General features: G+C 33.3%; 2 protein-coding genes across 8 annotated transcripts in view; both read left to right on the top strand.

Moving 5' to 3' along the window:
- Positions 1-936, top strand: part of LOC105317077 (mitogen-activated protein kinase kinase kinase kinase 4) — a 68,507-nt gene extending 67,571 nt beyond the window's left edge. For all 7 annotated transcript variants that reach the window (XM_034471623.2, XM_034471620.2, XM_034471622.2 and 4 more), the window contains one exon: positions 108-936. In XM_034471623.2, the coding sequence (XP_034327514.2) occupies positions 108-191 (84 nt within the window). In that variant the 3' untranslated portion in view covers positions 192-936. The remainder of the gene's footprint in view (positions 1-107) is intronic.
- An 18,459-nt stretch (positions 937-19,395) lies between these two features.
- Positions 19,396-20,593, top strand: LOC105317059 (uncharacterized). Its single transcript, XM_011413596.4, has 2 exons — positions 19,396-19,556; positions 19,751-20,593. Exons 1-2 carry the CDS (start codon positions 19,508-19,510, stop codon positions 20,437-20,439), a joined length of 738 nt encoding a protein of 245 aa, XP_011411898.3. The 5' UTR covers positions 19,396-19,507; the 3' UTR covers positions 20,440-20,593.
- Positions 20,594-21,610: the final 1,017 nt, after the last annotated feature.

Raw genomic sequence — 21,610 nt, 5'->3', positions numbered from 1 at the left:
GATTTATAAATCAACAGCTGGGGGGGGGGTTGTTATTCCCTATTATTTTATGTAAAGAGATATTTAATTGTGTATGATATATGTATTCATCATTTTGTCATTTTCAGGTCTTTTTCTCGTCGATGCGGTCAGGGTCAAGCTGCCAGATTTACTTTATGACTCTCAACAAACCAGGATTAGCCAATTGGTGAAGAATACTAACTGCCATGGAGATATTTTAATTTCTCAGGGTATTTTGTGAAGAAATACACCAGTAAGACTACAGCTATGGATAACTTTGCAACATTCTACCTATATGAGTTGTTATCATGGCAAAAAAATGCCCCTTTCTTGAGCTGTACCATGGCAATTGTCACCAACTGAGCTCTAACCATGGCAAAATTCACTATAATGAGCTGTAGAAATGAGTCTATGGATTTTAAGATGTCAGAAATTTTGCATAGATCTGAAATGTGCAGCTATATAAACTGTACATTGAATATTTTCTTTTCAAAATGCAATGAGTTTATCTCTTCATTCCACAATCAAAGAAGATGACGTTTTCCTGCCCTCTCATGTTAACACTTTTATATATTGGAATGTATGTCATTTACATGATACAATACAGAATACTCAAAAAAGTGCTAAGTTATTTGTCACCGTGTAAAACCCCTGTATTGTGAAATCATTATAATTCGTGGGGGCCAATTTTCTTGGATTGGTTAACTTTTACAGGGACATACTTTCGTGTATTCTTTTATACAAACATAAGGACATATGGTTTTATAACACTAATCTATTAATTCGTGGAGGATGTAAATTTGGGGATGAGTACCATGAGTACCATGAGGGTACCATGAATTCCACGAAAATTGAGCCACCACGAAATTGAATGATTCCACAGTATGTGTAGATGGATAACCTAAAACCACCTGGGCAAGAGCAAAGGGACATAACCTCATCCACACTTTTTTTCTCTCAGTAACTTTGATACTGATGTGTAAGCCTTATTTAAAAATATCCATTGTTAATTTCCAGTATGCCATTATTTATGAGGGTTTTTTAGGGAGGGTATATCAGGAAAATAATAGGTGAAATAGGTGTAATATAATTCATACTAATTAAACTAATAAAAAAAAAGACAAGGTGAAAAACAGTAATATGTTTATTATCTTGGTCTGTAAAAGTTAATATGACCAAAATGAGTGAACCCAAATGGTCAAAGATTTGGCCCATTTATTGTAACAGTGCCCCGAGACAAAGACTTACAAATAGTGGAGTAGAAATACACACTCTTGCCTTAAGATGTAGACGATTAGTCTTTTATGTGTAGTTTTAAGTAAGGAACACCTCATTCTAGTCATTGTCTGATTTTTAATTGTGGCTGATGTAAAATGTCACGAAAGAATACCTATTTTTAACTTTTAATGATATAAAAATCACTTCCATTCTGTGATAATAGTTTGTGTAAGTTGACAGGTTACTCCGCTGTACAGTTGGATTATACAGGTGAGCTGTACAGGTGTGTTGTACTTCCTACCTGTTGAACAATAATCATGTGTTATATAAAAATGTAATTTGTTTGGAAATGTGGCAATATTTATTTTCTTTTTCGTTTGTAAAATTTTCTTTCTCTGTTTTGAATTGCAATGGTGAAGTTCATTTATGAAATCCAAATTTGTTGTTCTTGATTTTTCATTGTTATCAAAGTACGTTTGTCAAATAAGGTGTCTAAAGACCATATCAAAGTGTTTTAGACCAACAAAAAAGAAATTATACTACCAAGTTAAAAAAAAAATCGTTTTTTATTAAATTCTGTTTTAGAAGCATATTCATTTAAAGTATTTTGGTAAATATATCTGAAACAAACATCACCATCAATCAATCTTCGAATTGTATACCAGTAACTGTAATATTATTTATCATTTATTTTGCCAATGACAGTTGCCTAGCAACGGCACCAATTGTGTATCTTGTGTTAGCCATTTTATGTTTTCGTCGTTTTCAGTTGGAGAGTGAACAGTATTATACTGAGTCTCGTGGAGAGAGTGTAATCATTTGTCAAGCTTAGAAACAAAAGTGCAATTTTGATACTGAACAATAAATGCATCTGCAATACCAAGTGTTTTCCTCTCGTTTATAGAATTCAGACGTTGTAATGTGAAATATTTACGTTTGCAATTATGCTTCCTTATATGACCTGTAGAATAGCGGAAACGTTCAATTCTGTGTGAACTTTTTAATGACTTCACAATAATTACCGCGTGCGATTTTCTTATTGTAAACATTAAAAACTCGGTTATTTCAATAATTCTGAACGGTTTACCCTTTCCAAACGTAAATATAAGTAATTAACAGCAATGTTAAAAATGAACTTAGTTGTTACGCGATGAGATCTTCTGAGTAGCCCTATGGGCTTCACAATCAGAGGATTTATTTTTTAATTGATTATAGTTTTAGAATTCAGTTTATTTAAACAATAAAATGCTTTCTTTGGTGATTCATTCGGGATATAAAGGTAGCGACATTGCAGAAAAAATACATAACCCGCGTCATTCTTTTAGTTAATTAATAATTTGATTATGAAAAGTAAGTAAAATTCACCAAATTATTGTTTATATACATTATAAGTAAGTAAGCTAAAAAAAAAAACCCAGCCAAATCGTCTCCTCTGAGACTTTGAGTCTGACATCATCGTGATTACTTCGTGCAATCCGTGATTTTTCTCAGGTCGCTGTAGGTTTCGACTAATCGATAAGAGGTCGTGTCAATTTCAGTCCTGTCAGTTTTAGCCGCTGTAGATTTCGATTAATCGATAAACAGGGCGTGTAGATTTCTGTCTGGCTGTTTCTATAGAGCTATGAATTAACTACACGTTTCCGTTAGAAAAAGATGGAATAATACTTCGTAGATGTAAATATATATTAGTAAGCCGAACTTTGATTATAGTGAAATCTGTAAAAGTTTGTTGTTTCTTTAAATAATTGATTGATCTTATCAGTTTTTAGCTCACCTGAGCTGAAAGCTCAAGGGAGCTTTTTTTATCACATTTTGTCTGTCGTCCGTCTGTCTGTAAACTTTTCACATTTTCAACATCTTCTCAAGAACTTCTGGGCCAATTTCAACCAAACTTGGCACAAATTATCCTTAGGCAAAGAGGGCTCAAAGTTGTGAAAATTAAGGGCCACACCCTTTTTCAAGAGGAGATTATTAGAAATTAATGAAAAATTTTGAGAAATTTTCAAAAATCTTCTTCTCAAGAACCATTAAGCCAGGAAAGCTGACACTTGTGTGGAAGCATCCTCAGGTAGTGTAGATTCAAAGTTGTGAAAATCATGACCCCCGGGGGTAGGGTCGGGCCACAATGAAGGGGTGTTTAAGTTTTTAATTGTTGTACACTAGTGTCTAGGGACGTATGCAACAAACAGAGCAGTGATATAAACTGAAACAACAAACCATCTTTGTCTCATTGAATATCTTTTATGTGTACTACAATTGTAACTTCACTTGCATTAAAGGTGGCCCGCCATACCTTGAAATTGTTCCTTAAATCGGCATAAAACTAAAACCCTTTTTGAGTGAAATAGTATGCATGCACCTACCTTGAACAACAGCAGTAAATTATTATATATCGCTCGGCAAAAAAAAACCCGATAGAACATCACCATTACGCAAGAAAGCAAGAAAAAGGGGGATTATATTCTGAATAATTGAAGCCTCTTAATTACATGTAATCTTTGAAATAAACGGTTTTACTTGAATCATAGTACATTGCAGACATATTTTTTGGTCAACATTTGAATTACATGTAAGTTGATGTAACAGTGAGACCCGACCTAGGTGAATGAATTCCAATATCTATTGGAGCAAAGTAAATATTCTGGACTAATCAAAGTTAAATAGTAATGTGTTTATAACTTTAAGAATGAAATTTTGATAAAAGTGGAACCAACTTTCTTCTGTCCGACAGATATTAATTCAATTCAATTCAATTTATTTCACTCAAACCGTCGACATGACGGTACATCACACACACACACCACACACACGTAGGTATAGTTTCAGAGGTTCATGTACAGTACAAATTAGAGAAAAAATATTAGAAAAAAGTACAAATGTTCAAGGAGGACAGACTGATTCAAAACTTTCATGTATAAATAAACAGAGGTTTTTTTAACAAGTTTTTAAGTAGACAATAATTCACAAAATTTAAAAGTGTTTGGTCTCTCACAAAATCTAGGTTCCAATTAAGTATTTTTGTCTAATACATGAAAGAGCATTACATTGTAATATAAAGTGCATTTTATCAGCTATTTGATTGTTATTGTGCAGCATATTTCATAAGGGGAATGCCTAACCATCTACCAGTTTCTACAGGAAGTCGGTGATTCAACGTACGAAATTTAACAAGTATTTTTCGAAGTTTTGATGGTAGAATACTCGAATATTTTTCATATCCAAATTTGAAAGTTTTATATATATATGACCTTTTGAAGAATTTCCAATATCAGCCAACCATTTCTGCACAAACTGGTCTTTAAGCCTTTGCATTTACAGTACATTGTTCATCCCAAATGTTTGAAAAACCACACTTATCAAAAATAGAATGTATACAATCAATCCATGGGTTCTAAGAAAAGTCATTATTACATTGAATCAATAAGTATTTGTAAAGTATATGAACAATTTTATTTTCTTGCCCGGTGAACAATTTTGCCCAGTATGAAACCATTCTAGTATATATATTAACAGTTAACGGAAACCTTTCCGGTTTCTCCATAAACCATTTATGATGAGGTACAGCTTTTTAAATTCAGTATTTGTTTCAAAAATTTCAATTGAATACGTTCTATAATTTCTATGTTACTTCGCATCCGTATAATAATACCGGCATTACTACATGTACTTTATCGAAAAGGTCTAACTGACAATCGATAGGTAAATTAAATTGCCTTATTTTCCTGATGATCCCATACATAGCCTTCTGTGCCTGTTCACATAGATGTGTTTTTGCTTTTCTGAAAGACACTGAACGTTAAAAAAAATCCAAGGTATTTAAACTCTTTCACATTTTCAAATTATTTCATTTCTAAAGTAAAATTCCCTTTCCATCATTGGACCTTTAGAAAATACCAATATTCTGTCTTATTTATATTAACCGTTAACTTCCATTGCTCACAGTATAAATAAAACTCGTTCAGAGCATTTTGTAAATCATCAGGCGTTTCAGCAAGAATTTCAGTGTCGTCAACATAAAAAAAATACATACATGTAGTTTTAAAATACATTAACAGTTCATCCTCTATAGGTTTGGTAACACTATGTAACCCAATTATGTTTTTATCTATCAAGAACTTTTCTAAGTCATTAATATATAACGAAAATAAAAATGGCGACCAATTTTCACCTTGGCGTACTCCAACATTACAGCTAAAAAATTCGGAAGACAAGCCATTCATACTGATTTTTGTCTTAACATCCATATACATGTACATGTTTTTGTTATAATTAAAACATTTCCCATTTATTCCATTTTTGATGAACTTGCTCCAAAGACCATTTATTAAAAGCATTTATATTAAAGTATATTCTGTCACTAGACACCCATACTTGAATAATATCTTTTTAACGGATTTTCTATTGTAATTAATGTTTTCAATAAGGACGTTGTTTACTCAGGGTTTGAGTTCTCAAATCCGGATTGTTAAAAAGTTCAATTTAATGAGTAAAACTTGTTTTAAATACAAAAAGTATTTATGAAATGAACTATTATTGACATAACAATCGATATTTTTACTAAAATATGGAATTAGGCTCTGACAAAGTTTGACTTTTAGCAAAGCAGAGGAAATTCGGATTAAATTTTTCAGATTTTGTTTTGCACTGAAATATTTTTGATAGTAATATAATATTTAAAGTTAAGATTTTATTTGTTAGTCAACATACTTTTGCATATTTTCTGTTGGTTTTATCTTGCTTTTTCGTTTAGATAATCGTATGGCATACACTACAAAAATATTGAAAAATGCTTAAAAATGATAAAAGACACCATTTCTCAAAACTTTGATCATTGACCTCATATACATTTTATGCCTGGAGAGAAAGGTCATTATACTTAGTTTAATACTATAAATATTTTATCATTATCATCATTCAGTTTTTTGTTATATTGAATCAAAAATGGGTAGTAATTTGAAAACTGATAGAGGAAATTCGGACTAGAATACCCTAAAAAATTGTGAATGAAAACTTAATTCTTTGTATCTATATAATGTCACTACCATTCATAAACTGTATTTCATTTGTCAAAGAATTAAGCAATTTGTATTATTTTCACAATTAAGAAAATCTCAATCATAGCGTATATTTTTTATGGATTTTTCTTAAATTTTCAAAAAATATTCAATGGCCATTAACTCAAAAAGTAGGTCATTGACCTACTTATTTGAAGGTGAAGAATAGCGCTACCATGTAAGGTCTACAACACACAGAATTTGGTTTTTCATTATCATCAGTGGAAGGGCTTTATGATAGATTTGATCACGCCCCGACAAAAATTAGCACCTCATGATATTCAAAGAATGATTCCTTATTACTTATATTTATATAGTTTTAAGCAAGCAACGATTAAATAATTAAAATATAAATAAGCAAACTCCGCTGGCGCCTCAATTTGGCGTCATTTGAAGTTATGGGTTTTATAGTACAAAATCGATACGTAGTGTTATCACAGGCAAAGACACTGGAACATTTAAATATTTTTATTTGAAACTTTCATCCTCTATTTATCAACCATATCCGTCAAACGACCCATAATGGCCGGTTTTTCATTTTCTACCCTGGACCAAAGAATTTTAGGTTCCCGCCATAACTCAATTTCTTTTACAACATGGGCAGATTTTTTTTTACTTTTGGGTTCCAACTGTTTCTACTCATTATTTAATTGAACAAATATTTTGGTACAAGTGCAACGATAAATTAAAATGTTGAACCCTTGATCCACCCCAGTTATCTAAAAAAATGTGAATTCGTATTAGGCCTACATATACTTATTCCACCTTTGTCAACTAATCTTTATAGTACAACTATAACTTCACAGATTGTTGTTTACCTAAATGTTATGTTTTTTTAATTGCAATTTATAAGTTTTCATATAGACATTCATACACACACTCGTACAATCTCAACAGGAATATACTATAAATAGCTTGAGGAATATAGCTGATACAACCAGCGCATAGAAAAGAAAGTATACAAGTCTACGCTTGAAAAATATTTCTCCACAAAGTCCCATCTTTTGTCAAATATTTTCATTTCAGAATTTTTATAAGATAAACATTTTTCAATTTCATATTTGACTTTACAGTAACATAATAAACCAGATAAACATGGACGTTTGTGTTGTTGAGTACAGTAAAAATGAATAGTTTTTTTTCATAAAAAAATAAGGAAATCCACAACCATGTTCGTGTCTAGAAGAGAACAATCTCAAAAAATAACATTTGATATACTGAAACCGATTCTTTCTGAAGTAGTACTATTTATGTGAGTACTAAGCTAATGAATGGGAACAACTAATGCTCAATGGTTTCAGTAGAATTCCCACATAGTGTGCAATCATCATTATCAATAGCTTTTATCTTTTTCAGATAATTTTTAACTGGGAGAATTCTGTGTAAAATCCTATATTGGAACCATTGAGCAGCAGAGTCTTTAGTCAAATTAAAACATAGTTATTATTTGTCAATGAGACCTGCTTTGTATAATTGTATAATTTTGCCCCCCCCCCCCCCCCCGACTTTTCTCGCAGCATCATTTTTCTTAAATTTACATATTAAAAGTGAATAAAGACGGAGCCTGCCTACCCGGGGGCCCCTCACTTTTGTGGGAGCACGTTAAAATTGAAAGGAAAGGAAGGAAGTTAACAAGATTAAGAGTATAGTACGTTAGCCCCCTTCCTCCCCCGCGGATTAGAATTTTTACGATTTCAAGAAGTTGTAATTTCCTTTATTTTTTTTTCTTGTCAAGATTTTTTGGGGGGGTCAGTCTGTCCTCCCCCCACCCACTTTCAAAAACGTGCCCGGTACTAAAGTAGGTATGGGACACCTGTCGATATTAACGTGGATAAAAGTACATTAAATTCAAAATACTTTAACCGGTTGCAAATTTTCAAATTTTACAATATATGACCAAAATTTCTGTTTTTAAATTTTTTGAAAAAGTGAAAAAAGAAAAACCACCAGGCTGGCGGGATTTGAACCCAGTAATTAATGCTCCAACCGATTGCGCTTTTTATTTTTAGAAAAAATTTATAAAATTATGCTTGATTTTATTGTTTATTTCGATAGGAAGTAGGTCACAACATGGAGATCACCCATACACCTTAAGGAGGACGGACCAAATTCACTTCTACAACAACGATTTTCATTTAAAATTTATATGTGTTAAGAGTTACTAAAGATATATCAAAATCAATCAAAAAATAACATACAAATCAAATTAGATTTTTAGTAGGAATCATTTAAAAATTTGTTTAAATTACTTCTCTTTAATGTGTTTAAAAAGGCAAAAAAAAAAAATGATTGACAAATGATTTTACACTGCAACGTCCTGTTCCTCCTTACCTTACCTTTTACGTTCTTGTACGTTATGTTTACTCCAAGTTGCTAAAAATCATGTTTTTGAAGGAAGGGTGAGGAGTATGGGACATTCTTCCAATTAAATATGATGTTCTGGTAATGAAACTGTATTTATTGTATTTATATTGTATTTATTGATTTAATGATTTATCGAAATTAAATTATTTTGTGTAGAGATTATTTATACATATAGCTTATTTTCAAATTTATAATCGAGCTATGTGCAAATTAATATCCACTCAAAACAAATGAATATCAATTTTTTAATTCAAATGCAAAAGTCATACGTCTTATAGCACTTACAAGGTGAACATTACAAAAATATAGGCAAAAATGGACGATTAGTCCTTACAAATCTTGCAGTTTGCATACACTCATATGTTTACAGAATAATTTGTATTTGGAGAATGACATACAGGTTACTGAAAAAGATACACACAAAAATAACACACACACACACACACACACACATATATATATATATATATATATATATATATATATATATATATATATATATATATATATATATATATATATATATATATATATATATATATTGATAGTAATAATAATTGAAATCAGCAAATGGCACAATATAGTTCAAACCATTATGAGTGTGAGGGCTTTGTAAATGAATTTCCCTAAATTACACAATTCTTTGATTTAAGAAATGAAGATAATAATTTTTCTATTGATCGACGTATCAAAGAAAAAAATGACCGGAAAACTTCATCAATGCGCGTAGCGCATTGATGAAAAAGTTTTCCGGTCAATTTTTTCTTTGATACGTCGATCAATAGAAAAATTATTATCTTCATTTCTTATCATTTAATAAAACATTTTCAAATTAAAAAATGTGAAGTGTCATTGATCAAAAATGTAAATAATGTAAATGAAGCGGCGCGTATGAATACAAAACAACAACAGCAACAATATTCAAAATGGATTCGCTTTCAGCTGACGCAGAGCTATTGAGCTGAATTTAATGGATTTAACACAAATAGTGAGTTAAAATCTGAACCGGCTGAATTGAAAACGAAAGGAAAATACATGCGATAGCTTGTGATATTATTCACTGTGCAGAAAAACTCGTAATAAAACTAGTTTTCATGTGAGATCGCTGGAATATGCAACTGGACATAACCATCCAAGAAGAGGCGATCGTGGACGAAAATAGCTGATATGTCGACAAAGAATAGTATGTATAAGCGACTTTTGTAAATGTTGTGGTGACTAGATAGCCAGTGATGTACTTAAATGGTATATCTGCCGCTTGGAATGCGCCGAAGGAGTTGATGCATTGCTCATAGCTTTTCTTTACGACGCTTATTCTGATGACCGATCATGTACGTGTGTAAATTTAAAACTTATTGTTACCAAATTTGAACAGCAGTGTTACCGTGAAAGTGTATAGGCCTATATGTTCGTTATGATATTCCTGGAAAAGGAACAGCCAGCCTCGCTGCAAATGTTGATTGATCTCAAGCAGACGAAATCGTGTGAAGACGCTTAATTTTCTATTTCGTGAATCAAATAATGTGTTTTGTTTATTTTTGAAGGTTTAACTTTCAAGTTTTTATGTTTATAAAGTTGTATTTTGTTTGCTGACAATAAAACAGACACAACTTTACATTTTGTTGACAGTGTTTATCTTGGAAATTCCCGTTCTATAAATAGTGTTAGATCAGAACAGTTGAGAAAAGTAGATCCGGCGAAAATTTTATTGATGCAGGTATCAAAGAAATTTTTCAACCAATCAGAAGCGCCAATATCTCATCAAACGAATAAATATTAAATGATATTGTTAACACTTAGTAACTGTATTAATTTGTACATGGATGGTTTACACCAGTATTACTTTTTTACAAGCTTTGATCGTAATGCTAAGTACATTGGACATACAGGTATAAAATGATTTTCATCTTCAATGTCTGTTATACAAGTTTTACAAAATCTTTGTCTCTTGGTATATTTTTATGTCGTCCTGTTTCAATAAGCATATTATGTAAGGACAACCTCATTTTGGAAATACATTTTTTGTACAACTTTGGTATTGATTTTTCTAAATAATATTGTAAGCAAAAATTATCAACTAAGTGCTTGTAAATAAAACATTTTGTTTCTATTTGCATCCTGCCATGCAACGTTTGAATAAAGTTGTCTTTAAGTCTTTTCTGAATAATTGGTAGAAAAATACGGTACGACTGTTTAAATTACTTTCACCATTCCACATGTAGCCAAGTCCCAGATTATATAATTGGTCCTTTATGAATTTTGCCCAGCTTTGATAATTTTGTTTTTCGTTTTCACAAATACCATATGACCAGCCATAAGCAGCTCTTAATATACAATTTTCTGTCTGCAATAATTTAAACCAGAACTTAAACATTCGATATATACGAATGAGATATAAGGGTAGAAGCCCAGTCTCGAAATATAACATAGTTGTATTTGTATTTTTACGAACACCAAGCACAAAGCGTAAAAACTCAAGGTGGACCTTTTCAATATCTTGTCCCTTGTGGGAACCCCAAACTTCAATAACAATAACTAACTATCAATAATTGATAAATAAATAAATAAATAAATAAATACAAAAAGTTGAGGTAATATGTTTAATATAATTGTAATGTTAACTTTTCCTAATCTCTGTAAATAGGAAATAAAGAATGAATGAATAAACTCACTACATATATGTACCTACAATAATTTTATATCAAAATATATCATCGATTACTACATATAACGCACTTTTTAAAGAATTGTGTAGGGTTTGCTCGAAATACTTGATTCCCTTTTAAGTACAATAAATAATTAGTTAAATCTTGCTAAGTTCAACTGGATACAATAATCAGGGAATTCAGGGGATTCTAAGGTAACATGACAACAATTTCTTGATTAAAAATGTCAACAATTTAAACTTTAGGAACAACTCCTGAGATTTGTAATATCCTAACTGCATACCGTACTTTCATTTTCCCCAATTATTATATCTCGCGGAGATATGGAGTATTGAATACAATCCGGGGTAAATCCCCGTACACCCTTGGTTGGACCTGGACAACGAATTTATTTCCTATGTTATACACATTTTAAAATTACACTGTTTTACCAGTGCTTTGCAACTTGAAAATAAATTAATATTAATTGGAATTGTGCTGAAAATCGTTTATTCATATGTATACGTATAGAATATTAAGAAATAGGGATTTTGACAAATTATTTACCCTGCGGCCTCAGGGTGTATGGAATACAACCCGGGGTAAATCCCAAACACCCTTGATTGGACCTGGATAACTAATAATATACGCATTGTAAACTGCTTTTCTTGATGCATTGATTAGATTTATGAATGACAACTTTAATTAATTCTAGTAGCTATAAAAGTAATCTTTACATTGTTAATTGATGTCTTCTTCGTAAATTTGCCGCTGATTTTGCGTGGATTATTTCTTGAGCGATCGAAACTAAAGCAACATTGAGAGCACAGACTCCAAGGATTTGTTCGGACAGACCAGACTTTCAAGAAACTCAAGTTTCCATGGTAACCTTCATATAATAGTATATGGAAAGTTGGCTTATTCTTTTACGTAACGTTCTTATAGACAATAATTAAATTTTACGTATTTGCACTCACTTTTTATGAATAACCAATTTAAGGAATAAGGAATCATTCTTTGAGTATAATAAATAATTGATTTAAGGAATCAATCTTTGAGTATAACGAGGTGATCAAAACCTGTCGGGAGTGATCAAATCCAATAAAGCCCGAACGGCTTTATGATAGATTTGATCACCCCAGACCATATTTGATCACGTCATAATATTCAAAGATTGATTCCTTATTATTTTTCAGCAATTTTACGATTTAATAGTAAAATAGTCATATTGAAAGGCATTGGACTATACATTACAAAATTGATTTGTAGTCATTTGCATAGACAAAGACACTGAAAAATGTAAATATGATTAAAAGATAACGCTGACACGGGTTACACGTTTTTTCTGCAATGCTAGCTACCTTCATACCCGCACGAAGCGCCAATGTTAAAATGTATATATGGCATTTTACATGTAGAAATATTCTCGATTTCGTCGTATTTATGTATTTAAAATCAGTCCTCTGTTTTGAGTTACTCTGTCGTATTGCTCTACCAGATGTTCGTTACTCCTTGTAAACTTTGTTATACCGATTATATTTTAGACAAAGATGAATGATTTTTGTCTGTAGAGAAAAGCCCGAAAAATCATTGGCAAATTATGGATTTGTCGTAATATGTAAATTACATTAATTATATAAAAAAGAATATAGATAAGAAAATATCCTATAGGCAGGGATTTTTGAATGAATGATTGATGAGCCAATCGCTCAGAAATGATATGAGGTCAATGTATGATCTACGCAGACTAATCAACACTCCATTATAAGCGAATGTATTACTTGTCTACTGTTCTTTTAATCCGCACACCAATCAGAATAAGTCCAGAATAAGCACCAATTCTTTCGTTTAAAAATTTAATGTACTGTAAAAATCTCATAGCATCGAAAGCTTTTCAGATATTATATAAAAATTAATTTAAGTTATTTTTTAAGATCACACGGGGCGTTTCTCTATTTAAATATATTTTTGATGTAAAATTATATCTTTTCTATTTGCATTTCAACCTGTTACGTGTAGGCTTTATTTTGGAGTGAGAATATTTTTTTTTAATTTTCCTTAAAACAGTTTGCAAAATGTAACTGGAGCTTATGTAATTAAAATTATATTGTCCATCAACAGTATTATCATATAACATGAAAACCAGTTTTGAAATTACGTACTTGAAATTACGTACTTCTTAGCTGAAAAACATTTCCTTCTAAAATAGAAACAATTGAAAAATAACTTGCGAAAAATTAATATCAAAAGAGGTTTCACCAAATATATTGTTGCGCAATTAATAGACCATGACGCGCACCCGTGGCTGATTCAGGGAGAAGGGGGGGGGGGGCTTAAATAATTAAAATAAAGTTGAACCATACTTCTTCTGGCAAAAAATGTACAAATTGCAAGTTTAAGTTAGTCATTAACTTTTTGGAAACTCATAGGATTTCTCTACAGACGAGACCAATCACCCTCCTTTGAGCAATTCGTTATAATAGCTAGTGTTTTTAACGACTCTTCCATGTTTATTATAATACAAGCCGGCATGGTTATCTTTTATAACTTAATTCACATCGTCCCATTGAACATGACTTTTAAACTGATTAATTTACAGCCATTCCTTTGAAAAATAAATAGAAGATAATGTTTTATATTTCTGCGAGGCAGAGGTTTTGGATGGATATGACAGGTTTTAAACCTACGTACGAGAACCTTTAAAAATGATTTTATGACTTTTTAAATGTAAAATCACAAAAAACACCACAAAAGCCTAAATTTGAACATTTCATTTTACCCTACAAAATCTCTAGAATCAAAAAGCTTCCGGGTGGTTTGCCCCCTGAGATTTGCTCTGGACCCACTGAGGGCCTCAATGCAGCCCAAGACCCCTGCCTAAAACTGGCGCCCCCTCTAACTTCAAATCCTGGATCCGCCCCTGCGCACACGACAAATATAATGCAACATAATTATGAAGATATAGACAAAGAACAGCGACACATAAGAACATTCGTCAGGGTACGGCAAAAAAAACATAACAGGGAAAGGGGCGTTGGTCTCATTGTCTTCAGTGACAGAGAATTGTATTCTTCGTATAGTGCTGTAACCATTTGGATCAGTTTATTTGGTAAACCGTACTTTTTCTTAATGATCATTAGACTGTCTCTGTGCACTGAGTCCAACACCTTGTCGAAATCAACGAAGTGGATATATGTAATAGCATTCCACTCATTGGCCTGCTCCAGGATGTTTCATAGGATGAATATCTGGTCGGCAGTCCCTATACTTTACGGAAACCCGCCTATTTTTCTCTTAATGCGCGGTATTCGCCGTCTTGTACTCTGTTTATGAGGATACTACTGAGAACTTTACTGGATAGGGGCAGCAATGTTGCTCCTTTCCAGTTGCCGCACTCTTGCAAGTTGTCTTTCTTGGTGATTTTGTAGATCAGTCCCTTGGTCCACTCCTTGGGCACTTTCTCCTTTTTCCATATTTGGTCAAAGGTGAATTTGAGTTCTTGGCAGGTCTGGACAAGGTCTGATTTCAGCATTTCTGCAGTTCTCTGATCTGCTCCAAGGGCTTTCCCATTTCTGAACGCCATCAGTGCAGCTCTTACTTTTTGTGTAGAGGGTCTCTCTCTCCCTCTCTCTCTCTCTCTCTCTCTCTCTCTCTGCTCTTCTAGTGCTAGAGATTCTTCTGGAATCTCCCTATTTAGTACTTCCTCAAAGTGTTCCTTCCACCTGGCAAGTCTTGCTTTTTTACTTTTCATTAGTTCTCCATCTTTGCTGTCACTGCTGCTGTTTGCTTGTTTCCTTTCCCTGTCAGCTGCTTTGCTTTGTGAAGTTTCCTTTGTTTCCCGTTTTCAGCTGCTTTCTGTGCTCTTCCGGCTTTCTCTGCTATCCAACTCCCAAAGATATTATCGTTTTACTAACAGCGTGCCAGTTTGCTTGTCGGGCCGTGCTTAAATTTTGTACGCTGACTATCATATTACTCATCGATTGGTTGTTCGATTTCATTGAAGTTAGTACTAATTTGCATATCAAGCACAGAACCCAGAAATGCACTGACCAATGACATTACATGATTTTTTGGGTAGTGAATATCAACACGTGGACAGTCCAAAGCGTGTTGTTTGTTAAATGTATTAAATATATATGCCTAGAAATAAGTGATTTATAGTAGTATGCCTACACCATTTTACTCGGACCTCTATGACGGGATCTTCTGCATATGGTACTAACAGTTACAAACTGTTTCATCAATGTTCATATCGGTAACAAAACGCTAGAAATGGACAGATGGACAATGTATTCAAATGAAATAAACGTCCTCCACCGTTTCTACTTGTTTAACGAACGTCGCATTAATCGAATACTCCCCGGTAAATCTATCTATACTGGAAGCGGAAACGCTCTTGTATGAAATAACCAGTCTTGAAGTAAACCAAATATTAAGGAAACTATCGGATATTAACGAAGTTAAAAACGTAAAGAAATAAATTTAACAAACAATAGGCTTTGGATATTACTGAAGTTAAAACGTAAAGAAATAAATTTAACAAACAACAGGCTTTGGATTGTCCACGTGTTGATATTCACTACCAAAACATCACACCCCTGCGAATGTGTTCGGAATGTTTTCTATATCGTTGCTAAGTAAGTAATAAATCCAGAGGTGCTCGAATGAAAGTTCACGAGACTTCACCAATATTTGTTCACTTCCTGTGAAATTTCGAGCGGAAGTATAAGTGTTCGGATAATATTCTCAAAATACGTAAGTACTGGTCGTTTTTCATATCATATCCTACTGTGATTTATGTTAAAACGGGAAAAGCTTTCAAGATGTATGTCTTATTTTACCATCTAGCAGTTATTTATATTTAACGATAATATTCAGAACAGAGTTATCGTTCGTGTTCAAACACGTGTAGAGTGGTTGAAAATATAACCACTGGGTTGCTTAATAAAATCATAGCCATGTTTGATGCTTGTGGTGTGCAATACCATGTTTAAAAAAAAAATAATGGGTGTCTGTTTTGCATTAAAACTTAGTATATCGAGCCATTTTCAAGGAACATTCTGCATATAATGGTATAGCCTGTTTCACTATTGATGTTATTACTAGGTCAGGCGCGGATCGAAAATTAATCCTCAGGAGGGATCTCTTTTAAGCATGTTAGTTGTTGCAACAGCAGACAAAAAAACTAATTTTTGTATAGTCACATTTATTTCTAGAACACATTTTATTCACCAATTAATGAAGATAAAGTTTAAAATCAATAAACCTCTAGATTTTATATTTGTCTACTATATTAAGAACCTAGATACATGTACTGTGAAATAGACTTTATACACGAGGTACGATTTTTACTGCGAAACTGAAAGGGTCAAATAAAACCACGTGGTCTAAAATTTGAATGACAATAACATTCGCAGGGGTGCATCATGTACATGTAATGTCATTGGTCAGTGCGTTTCTGGGTTCTGTGTTTGATATGTAAATTAGCATTCATACCATTGAAATCAAACAACCAATCGGTGAGGAATATAATAATCGGCATACAAAATTTTAGCACGGCCCGACAAGCAAACTGTTAGTAAAACGATAATATTTGATGATTTGTTTACGGGGAGAAATACATGCACCGACGAGGCTCCAGCAATCATTGCAAAAAATGTTCACACGTGAATAAAAATTGGTTGACGTTATCAAGAAACGTATTGTGGTCCATGTACGGCGTGGACTGCTAACACTGTTGTCCGTTGATTTTATATCATCGGGGGGGGGGGGGGGATAGTTTACCATCTAAGGAGATGCATCATTGCAGTAGCTGAATTTTTTTTTCATATTTATTAAAAATTTCCACTAATTTCCACTCTTCTCCATTAGATTGATGTGTAATGAATATAAAAACAAACAGACCAAACCTACTCGAATCCGAGTGATGCTTTGATTAATATAAAAATTTCAAAATTATATCGACAATAATACCACAAAAAGCATTAGAATTGGTATCGTTCTTGAATAACAAATTAAAAAAATTGGAGCATAAATTTGTGTTCTAAAGTACATCTCACTGATTAATGGCAAACTATTTTTTGCTTGTTTCCTATAAAAATAGCAAATACAAACAAGTAATAACGAATACAGATAGATTGCTTGACACAAGAGCGAAGATGGACTATCAAAAGAAATATTTGCATTTTACTTTTGAATCATGAATATTCAGAAGTGTTGTACATCACTGGAGAGAGAGAGAGAGAGAGAGAGAGAGAGAGAGAGAGAGAGAGAGAGAGAGAGAGAGAGAGAGAGAGAGAGAGAGAGAGAAAATAAAAAGTAAAGAAGAATTTTCAAATAAAAAACCTTGGTATTCAAAGCATCAATCACGTTTTAAAAGTAGTGTGATTTCTTAAAATTATATATTTACATTTGCAAATATGTTTCCTTATATAAACCTTTAGAATAGCGAAAACGTTCAAATCTGTGTGAACTTTTTTATGGCGTCACAATGATCAAAGCACGTGCTTATCACTTATCGGTTGGATAATTGTAAACATAAAATCTCCGTAATTTTAACAATTCCAAACGATTTGCCTTTTTCAAATTTAAATATAAGTAATGAACAGCATCAAAAAAGTTCACCGGGATATGAATTTGGTTAATACCTGATCAAACCTTCTAAGAAGCCCTTCGGGCTTCACAGGATTTGGTAACGTGTCCACCAAGTTAATATCCTGATGAACTTTTAAACTTGCTGTTTATTTCTTAATTGAGAATTCTTGTTCCAAATAAATAGGACTACAACCTAAGAAATAATGATGAGTATCATGGTGACTGAAACAGTCATACATAGAGTGTCTGCTGGTCATAAAAAGTATATATGCATTTATGCTAGAATTTGTTTTTTATATACTTTTTAGGCAGATGAGCAAAGAGACCTCTATGGAAATTAAGGAATTCCTCATCTTGGATCAGTGCTTCTGGTATGCGTTTATTGGGATGTGTTGTCTATTGGTCATATAATGAATATGGAACAATTCTTTTTTAAAAAGAGTAATTTAAATTTAGTTTAAAAATACGATATCACCTTATCCCCTCCCCAATATCTCACCCTTCATTCATTTTTTTACTCATTTATTTGCCCATAACTTGAATAGTTCTTACATACTGAGTTAATTTTTGGTAATCATATTTCATTCTTATTTTCGCAGAATCAAGAGCCTCTGATGTTCTGGATTTTAAAATTTACTTTTAGAGTAGATGAATATTCATCATGAACAGATAATTACCAAAAATTGCGAACTATAAAATTTCTTTGGTTGTTCATTTTCCGCGGTATTTTGCGGGTATGAAAAATCCGCAGAAATTGAAATCGCAAAATATTCTTAAATTGTTCAGTAAATGCAATGATAATATCAACGGGTTATTTTTTTCAAATGTGGTCAGTACATGTAAGTTACTCAGTAGTCGCAGTAATAACCAAATACTAACTTGTGTTTTCAGTTATTGTGTGCATACTTTTTATATTAATTTGCTATGCAATATTATTAATAAATTGTCGTTTTGTGAATCCTCTTTTGAATCAGTTTTAAAAAGGCGACCGTTAAGGTCATACAGCCATTTGTGTCCATTAAAATTTTATTTTCTGTTATTGACACATTAGATGTTCTATCATTCAGCGTGATAACCATTTGTAGTTGGTCGCCCGCGACAGACAGACAGATAGACACGGCGTCGGAAATCTTTAGGGCGGGCTATTAAAAAAAATCATGTGCTTGCAGGATAAAGTATTTTTGTGACCTCTCGTTAGGAGCACAAAACCTCACGATTAGTCAATAATCTAAACGTGGATTCTGTATTGAAGTTCTATGGTTGCACTCCATAGCACATGCATAAATAACGAATTATTTAATGTATACGCACTCAAATGTGTACCTAACGTTGATAAATAAAGACTTCCTTGGACAGTTTACTAATCCACCTACTCGGCTCCCAAAAACCAATTACGTGATTTCAAACTAAGAGTTGTCATCCCGGTCAATTGTGATGGTAAACAATGCTAACGTCACCCAATGCCAAAAACCACTGAATGCACGGCGTCTTATACAGGACTGTTTTCATTCGACAAGGAAGAGCACGAATGACAGATGTGGCGGCAAGATGGATGGAGGCCTTGAAGGTGTAGCTCTGTTAGTTTTAAAGCCGCGAACACGACACAGTTTTCTGTATCTGTAAAAATTCGACATGAGGGTAGGATCGGTACTTTTAATTCTGTGTATCAACTTTATAACAGGTATTGGTATCAATGTAGCTCTGTAAAAAAAATATGAATATGAACTTCTAATAGAAAATGACGAAATCTATTTATTTTACCTGTTATTGGCTTTAATCAATGCGTTCTTTGAGTTAAGCTTTGATGTCTAGTGTTCATACCTTTGAATTACACTGTCAAGACATTATAGCGGGCACACATTTTTCTTATATCAGATATATGCGGTTTTGAGGTCAGTCACTTCCGACCTGAGCATGATCATGCGCATAACCATGATCATCCTAGTCCCGGAGTTCAGGATCTCCAGTGGTTCACAGAAGTAGGACCCGATGGAGTCCCTCGCGAAGTTCAAATGACACGGGCCGAAATTGACAGGCGTCTACGCGACCTGCAATCCAAAGGCATAACGGATACAAGGTATTACGGAAGTTCCGGGCTGTTAGTGCCGGAAACACCTCCACATGTGGGCCAGCTAAGACCCGGGGATGTGGTTCCAGGATCGGGGCTTGATCCGTGGTTGATTGCGGAGGAGAAACGGATACAGGAAGTGGAGAGGCTAAGACGAGAAAAACTAGAACAAGAGAGGAGACTCAAAGAACTGGAGAAAAAGTTAGCCAAGGAGAAAGCCAACAACAAGAGGAAAAACAAACCTAGGAGACCAGGAAATTCAAAGCGAAGGAACAACCGAAGGAGAAGGCCTTCTTTCAACCGGCCGAATACTCGACGCAACTTGGGTGTAGCCAAGGAAGCCCCGGTGAACAGGCCGCCACCTCAGGAAAACAGTAATAAACGTCCTGGGTTACTACGTCGTCTGATTAACAAGGGGAGGAACAACATGAACAGGTTCATGGACAATATTAAAAACAGGACTCCAAGAAGAAGAGGTATAATCTTTGTTGGATGACGCAATAATTAATAATTATGAAGTTTTTTTGCGTAACGATATTCGATTTCTATGTAGATGTTTTGTTGGGTTTTTTTTTCTATATTGTCTGAGAGAAGACTTCCGTAAGTGCAGCTGAATTTTACCATATGACATATGATCAAGTTTATTTTGATGTATTTTTTCTTTTTTTTCTGTTGTTGTTATGGGCTGCGTGCATTTGATTTTATCTAACTACAGGAACTTCTTATCTAATAAAAAGAAGACAACAATAGAAACTGTTTTCGAACACACTTATTGTTAACCCCGCCCTGGTCATATTTGTATCTTTAAGGGCAACACAGTTCAATGTCTGCAGAGCCCGCTCGTACAAGGTTCGAACATGTAAACATAGCGATACAAATGCCCAAACCACTGTCAGTTGGTGTCTTTTGAAGTGTGGACAATTGTTTGTCCAAAAAAGGTTATTATGAACTTATTTCTGAAAATTTAAACCTATAGAGAGAAATAACTCATAAAACAATTTTTAAAAAATAATTTTGAATGGGATCTAACATTATTGCTGGCAAAGAGGATAAAGAGAATTAAAGCTTTCTTATTACGTTTTTGGAGAATTCATTTTTTCGTTTTATACACCTTTTGGCCATCCGAACAGCAAAAGTTGATATATAATGCGTTCATGTGATCGTAGAAATGCCATCAGAATATTTTGCACTGAAAAAGAAAACACCGTTTGATATTATTAGTAAGTTATTTTAGTACTGCATGATTTTACACCTGAATTGCTCTCCAACGTGAAACTCTTAGGCAGCCCTATTGTGTTCACGCTCTGGAGCGATGTTGTCCCTGAATTCCGTAAACTTTTCAAACTGCCTTCAACACATTGTCAAGCAGTGTTTTTTAATGCATGTATCAAGCTGATTAAGAGCCAGAGAGACAAACAGAGGAAAGAAATGAAAACAAACAGTAAGATACTTGCTTTAAGAGAGAAAAAAGCAAACTTAAGATACAAGCAGATTACTTGCATGCGTTTTATATAGTGCAACGTTCGCTTAGTACCGACGTAAACCACCCAGAGTAGTGACTATTCTATACTGAAATAAATCGTTAGAGTATGCAAACTTGGCATTAAATGGTAGGTTCAGATGTTTTGGAATATCATGTTCATCTTTAAGTTAGCGTTGTTAATTTA

The sequence above is a fragment of the Magallana gigas genome, chromosome 8 (assembly GCF_963853765.1).
Source record: "Magallana gigas chromosome 8, xbMagGiga1.1, whole genome shotgun sequence".
In the NCBI taxonomy this organism is placed as follows: Eukaryota; Metazoa; Mollusca; class Bivalvia; order Ostreida; family Ostreidae; genus Magallana; species Magallana gigas.
This window is presented reverse-complemented; position numbering and strand designations above follow the sequence as displayed.

Coding starts and splice junctions, on each gene's coding strand:
- LOC105317059 (XM_011413596.4), top strand. CDS start 19,508: ATGAGGGTAGGATCGGTACTTTTAATTCTGTGTATCAACTTTATAACA. Junction 19,557..19,750: donor GTGTATCAACTTTATAACAG/GTATTGGTATCA, acceptor TTCTTATATCAG/ATATATGCGGTTTTGAGGTC.